The sequence below is a fragment of the Topomyia yanbarensis genome, unplaced genomic scaffold, assembly GCF_030247195.1.
Source record: "Topomyia yanbarensis strain Yona2022 unplaced genomic scaffold, ASM3024719v1 HiC_scaffold_4, whole genome shotgun sequence".
Lineage (NCBI taxonomy): Eukaryota > Metazoa > Arthropoda > Insecta > Diptera > Culicidae > Topomyia > Topomyia yanbarensis.
In genome coordinates this window covers 484,677-490,628 of record NW_026683602.1, presented here as the reverse complement: position 1 = coordinate 490,628, position 5,952 = coordinate 484,677, and the positions used below count along the sequence as shown (strand labels likewise).

General features: G+C 40.7%; 1 protein-coding gene across 1 annotated transcript; it reads left to right on the top strand.

The window, feature by feature from the left end:
• Positions 1-2,817: 2,817 nt before the first annotated feature.
• Positions 2,818-4,227, top strand: LOC131695464 (lipase 1-like). The gene is made up of 3 exons (XM_058983978.1): positions 2,818-2,997; positions 3,070-3,774; positions 3,838-4,227. Exons 1-3 carry the CDS (start codon positions 2,881-2,883, stop codon positions 4,225-4,227), a joined length of 1,212 nt encoding a protein of 403 aa, XP_058839961.1. The 5' UTR covers positions 2,818-2,880.
• Positions 4,228-5,952: the final 1,725 nt, after the last annotated feature.

Below are 5,952 nucleotides of genomic sequence, written 5' to 3'. Positions count from 1 at the left end.
CAAACCAAATTCGGCCACCATAACTGATTTTCATTAAATGAGGTTATTACGTATTACGTATTGTACAATGAACATTTCAAACTTAAAATTTCAGACACCCTCCGAAATTTTTTCTAGGTCCGCCCCTGTTAGTAAGGCATTCTACCGTATTGAAAAATATGGCATAGAAAATAAACTCTGGAAATAGCTCGAATCATATTCAACTAAAAGCGAACAAACAGTTCACCTTCAGAATATGCTCTATGAACAAATTCGTGTCACCTCTGGTGTGTCAGAGCTCCCACTTATGCCCTCTTTTTATTTTGTACGTAAATGACATTACCTTGATACTCAAACATCTGAAAGGGCTTATGTATGCAGATGACATGAAACTTTTCATGGAAATAGGACTTGTCAAAAACGCTGAAGCATTCCAAAACGAAATCAATCTATTCCACACATGGTGTAGCAAACGTCTACTCCAACTTAACGTAAAGCAGAGGGCGAAAACAGCTTCAATCACATAATGAATTACAGTCTTAATAACTGAGTTCGAATGGTGAATAAATAGGTCAAACTGGCCAAATTTCTCCATTTTTTTTATTTTGGACAAGGCACTATTCCTTCTCAAACAACGCCCTTTAGCTATAAAAATCAGATTACCACGTGTTCATCCTGCGGATTAGTTTAAGAGAAATGCACGCAAAAGGGTTTGCGGCAGTCAAATACTTGGTTCCAGATCAATTGGCCGAAAGTCATTTGACTGAATGGGTCATTTTGCTGCACGCCATTTGGTCAAAAGGCGTTAGGCCGAAAGGGTCGTTTGGTCGAGTGCCAGTTGGCCGAATGCTAGTTGAACGAATACCTGGCACCAAAACGAGTCCACCTAATGGCCTTCTGCCAATCGTCTTTCGTTTTCGGTCGAACGGAATTGGGTCAAACGAAATTTGGCCTAACAACAATCGGCCAAACGGCTTTAGACTAATTGGCACTTTCGACCCAGTGGCAGTTGGCCATACAACATTCGGTCAAACAGCAATTAGGCCATATATTTTGTTATCCATTCAATTGCTCATTGTAGAAATATTGGGTTAAAACATGATGTGTTGGAATTCATAATTTCTTATAAATTATCATTTTCATCGAATGTAATTTTATATCTGTTTTACACCTGTTAAAAATTAGGGGGGTGGGCTCCATTCATTAGCACCCAGGGGTCCCGAGTGGTCTTAAGACGGTTTTGCGACACTTTAAATTTACAATCACTCCTTTACTATTTCCAATTTCACTTCAAATTCTCCTTTTGTTCGTTAGTTATTCGTCCTCTGACAGTTCGGTTTACTTCCTTACATAAACTAAATTCCTTCGACCTGACTTTACATTTGTGGGGTAGCAGCTAAATGTCAGAAATCCTAACGTCAGATCCCATAGTAAGCTTTCACTTATTTCTATACACTTTTTCAACGTGCCCCAATGACACTGATGGTTGAATAGTTCGTGTAGACAATACATCGGACAAACGCAAAACATGTTACAAACTATTGCAAAAAAAGGTTGTTAAATTGTTGCGATTGCTATTATGTCACCAATGCATACGATGGTGAAAGATTGCCAATTGCAAATCAAAAATCGTCGGTGACAGCGAATCGAAAGATTAATAACTCTACCACCCGTTGTGTCACGTAAGATCAGGCTGAAGTTACGATCTTCAATTACAGCACCTGTTTTTTTTTGTATCACTAATAAAATACATTGTATACACTAACCGATCGTTGAACAGCTATAAATCATGTGAAGAGTAACTGTTTTTGCCACCGCGGAATTTACTACCATCGTTAAATTGAAGTCCGAAACGATATGTTTAGGGCGATGCACCGATAACTCACCGACTGTGCCTTTGCCGTTGTTTACGTCCAATATGTGTAAGATGCTGTATCTATTTTAGGTAACATCTCAGTCCTAATTTTGGATATTTTAACTGTTCGGTTGACCTTGTCTGCCGCTTGAACGCATTGGCTGCCGGATAAACAGAGTGCGAAAAATGTCACAAATCAAAGGCAATAAAATGTAAATGGATACCCTGACCTTATTCTTGTCATAGAGGTTGTCCTCCGAACTCCAAAAACCGCCTCTCTTTCGGTTCGAAAGAATTGTGTTCCGGAGACGGAAAATGGTTTTGTTTTTCGAGATTTCAATGGAATGATATTGAGTTTGAAAAAAAAAACAACCCTGCTACCATAGCCTACTATGTTTGGGTGGTTACTTTGTTGCTTTTGCTTCTATGCTCACTTTAAAATCAGAGCACGGGAACGCTGCAAACTTTCAAAGGGGGGGCTGCAGAATTTTCATTCGACAAGGGGCACAGTTTGTAAAAAATCCCATACCGAGCCGCAAATTACCTATCATTAGAGGTAAGCGGTAGCTCATTGGGGTCTCTCCGTCTGTCTCCTCCACACACTGGACGCTGACAGTGGGTGCAACAATATGAAAGAAATACTCAACGCTAAAATTCCCCCCGTTGAGTAATATGCCGCTGGACTTGCCACGCGGTAAGTACTCACTGTCCTTAATTCAAACCACAAAAATCAAGTTTGCCATAATGACACCAATCTAGATTGCACAACACTCCGTCAAACAAAGCCGTACGGGGCTTGCAGTTCAAAGTCCAGCTCTAGTGGGTTTTTATTTCCAGTGCCAGTAGGTTTTGCAGTTAGCATCAATTAGTAACCGATAAAATTACATCTTACAGTACGGTGGGAAATCTGGTCGTGCTACGGTGAGGTTTAGTGAACCATCGAAAGGAAGGGGGTCTAGAATAGCAGTAGCTACTAACTTATCTTCGGATATTTGTTACTATCAGGCAGTCGCGGATGTTAGTGTCGTTCGGTCTTCAGATCTGTCATGATACCTATAATTTATCTGACGTTGTTCTGTTCAGTTGTGACGTTCGTTCTAGGCGGTTCAAGCAACAGTTCGACTCCGTTTCTGTTCGGTGAAGAGGATGGCCTGTTGACGGTAGTGAGTTAACGATACACTAACGAGTTATCCTAGAATTCGCTCGTGCTGATGTTAGTTTCCATTTTTTGTTAGCCCCAGCTGATTAGGAAGTATGGCTACGAAGTGGAAGAACACCTGGTCCGAACGGAAGATGGATATCTACTGACGATGTTTAGGATTCCGGCCCGAAGACGAAAACGTAGAAAGCATCCGGTTTTCATGATGCATTCACTGTTTAGTAGTAGCGCCGATTACGTAGCGATCGGTCGGAAGCATGGTCTAGCCTATCTGCTAGCCGATCGTGGTTATGATGTGTGGTTGGGAAATGCTCGCGGTACTCGCTACTCGCGAAGTCATGAACGATACAGCGTCAGTTCGTTGCAGTTCTGGGACTTTACTTTCCACGAGATTGGCTTCTATGATATTCCGGCGTTTGTGGATTACGTCTTGGAACATACGGGAACTCGCCGGCTTCACTATGTCGGATTTTCGCAGGGAGCAATGACAATTTTTATAGCTTTAAGTGATCGATCGGGATTCAGTGATAAGATCGTCGAACTACAGGCTCTCTCCCCCGCTGTCTACATGTATCGCAGTTTAAGCGTTTTCGTTAAATTGCTGGTGTCGGTAATACAACAGCTAGCGGATGCGTTGAACTCTGTACAAATGTACGAGTTCTTGCCCTACTTTGAGAAGCAGTACTTTTTCTACCAGTGGCTATGTCCGGCACCGGCACAAACTTTCTGCCGGGCGTTGATCTACGATGTAGTCGGGGCCAATCCGAGTCAGTTGGATGTGGTGAGTTTAGCTCAGATATTGTTAATAAAGTGAATGTTTTTGTTTTTTATGATTAATCGACAGAAAACGGTGAGGATCTTTCTGGGACACTTTCCAGCGGGTGCTTCTGTGAAGCAGGTACAACACTATGCGCAGATCATTCGGAACGGTATCTTCCGGCAGTTCGATTACGGTGATGCGGGTACTAATTTGCAACGGTATGGAAGTGTGCAGGTTCCCAGGTATAACTTGTCCCGGGCCACGGTTCCTGTGAGGACCTACTTCGGGTACAATGATCACGTGGTCAACTATCTCAATGTACTGCAGCTGGAGCAGGAACTGCCGAATGTCGTGGGAAGCTTTCCGGTGTCGGATAAACGGTTCAGCCATGTTGATTTCATTCTAGCTAATAGTGTAAAGGAAGTGCTTTATGACGAAGTTATTAAGAATGTGGAAAAGGCGGAAGCTGTTTGAGGAAGATTAATAAACGGATTGGAATTGTGTACGAAGTTTATGTTTTCTTGGAAGTTTTCGGAAATTGATCATGAGAACTTTAATGGGTTCGAGACTCTTCATCTAATCACTATTCAAACCAGGTTTCTCGTCGCACTTCAAATTTTAACAAAGTGAAATGCCATATTAGACAACGAACAGATCTATTCCGTCCCTTGTCGTGAATTTAGAAAAATCGATGAGAGCTCCATACGGAAGCGTCCATCCGCGGGAAACGATGTCAAATGAATGAGAAAGAGACTGATTTTTTTACTCGCCGATCTGTATACATCGTACATTTTCTCGCTCACGCATAGGCCTAGTAACAATTAAGGTTTTATGATAGTTTTACAACCAAGGATAAAACTTAGATTGCACTTGTAGCGTGCTATAAAACTTCAATCGTTGCTTGGGAGGCACCGCGTAGTTCTTGTGTATCTTTTAGCGCAGATTTTGGTACCAAGTTTTCAAACTTCAGAACAATTTTCAATAATTTTGTGGTAACCACTGTTAGTACAAATAAACAAATTTTAGTACACATTTTGAAAATATTTGTTCAAATCTTGTTCACTTTCGTATATTTCCATGCGCGAATTTTAGTACAAATGTTAACTAAGTTTAGTGCATTTACACGCACAAAATTTCCAAAACAGTAACAGTACAAGATTTTTTAATGTTTGTAACAAATTGTTCGCATATTTAGTATAAATTATCAAGTTATCATAGTTATCAAAGCAATGGTTGAATGTTTGACAAATTTTAGCACAATATTGGCAAGTTTTAGTGCGCTTTTGGAAATTGTTGTATCAAGCTGACTCAATTTTGTACATTCCTCAAACAAAATTTACCAATTTTTAACAAATGTACCAATACCTAGAATTCGCATTCGTACAAACTGTACCAAGTTTGTATACCAATGCTTAAACATTTCACTAATTTTTCAAATTTTGGTACTAACGTTTTAAAGTTTAGTAGAATTTTTACCACCTTGGGTATAATTTTTCACAGTTTTGTTAAAATTTACCAATTTTAGTACACATTTCTCTAATTCCAGTGCAAAATTGCGAATTGTGGTACAAAAATTGATAAAACTGCTGTTTTTTGCTTCTTTGGAAAATTTCCAAGATAGTAATTTAAAATTGAACATATTCTGGCACCAATGTTTTCAAACTTTGGTATATTTTGTTACTATTATCTTTACGAATTCTACGCGGACTCACACTTTAACTACGGTTTACGGTACACTTCAACACGAGCATTTGGGTCGTTTTCTGCGGTCTCCAGGAGAATTTCACTTGGGCGGACTATCAACCCTAAATACGGTGGTCTCTGGGCAAAGTTAACACTTCTAAACACAAAATAGCGGACTAATTCACCTCAAGGACGTTACTAATTATACAAAACAGCTTATATAGACGAGACCTTACATTTTATTACGACAAACACAAAATTGAGAATACTTGCGCATAGTATATTACTTCGTACAGAAAATCGTTGCGGCCGGGACGAACGTTGGTCGACTTGCTGCTTCGATGGGTTTCCGGGGACGACGAACTGGTACTGGAACTGCAGACGAGTGTTCAGACCGGGTGCTTCCGTCGGTCGGGATCCAGATGCGGCGGCAACTCGGCCGTGTAACGTGTGGCCTGCGTTTCGATAATGGTCCGGGAGTGGTACAATGGCTCTACACTTTCGCGCACTTTTCGA

Coding starts and splice junctions, on each gene's coding strand:
- LOC131695464 (XM_058983978.1), top strand. CDS start 2,881: ATGATACCTATAATTTATCTGACGTTGTTCTGTTCAGTTGTGACGTTC. Junction 2,998..3,069: donor AGGATGGCCTGTTGACGGTA/GTGAGTTAACGA, acceptor ATTTTTTGTTAG/CCCCAGCTGATTAGGAAGTA. Junction 3,775..3,837: donor ATCCGAGTCAGTTGGATGTG/GTGAGTTTAGCT, acceptor ATTAATCGACAG/AAAACGGTGAGGATCTTTCT.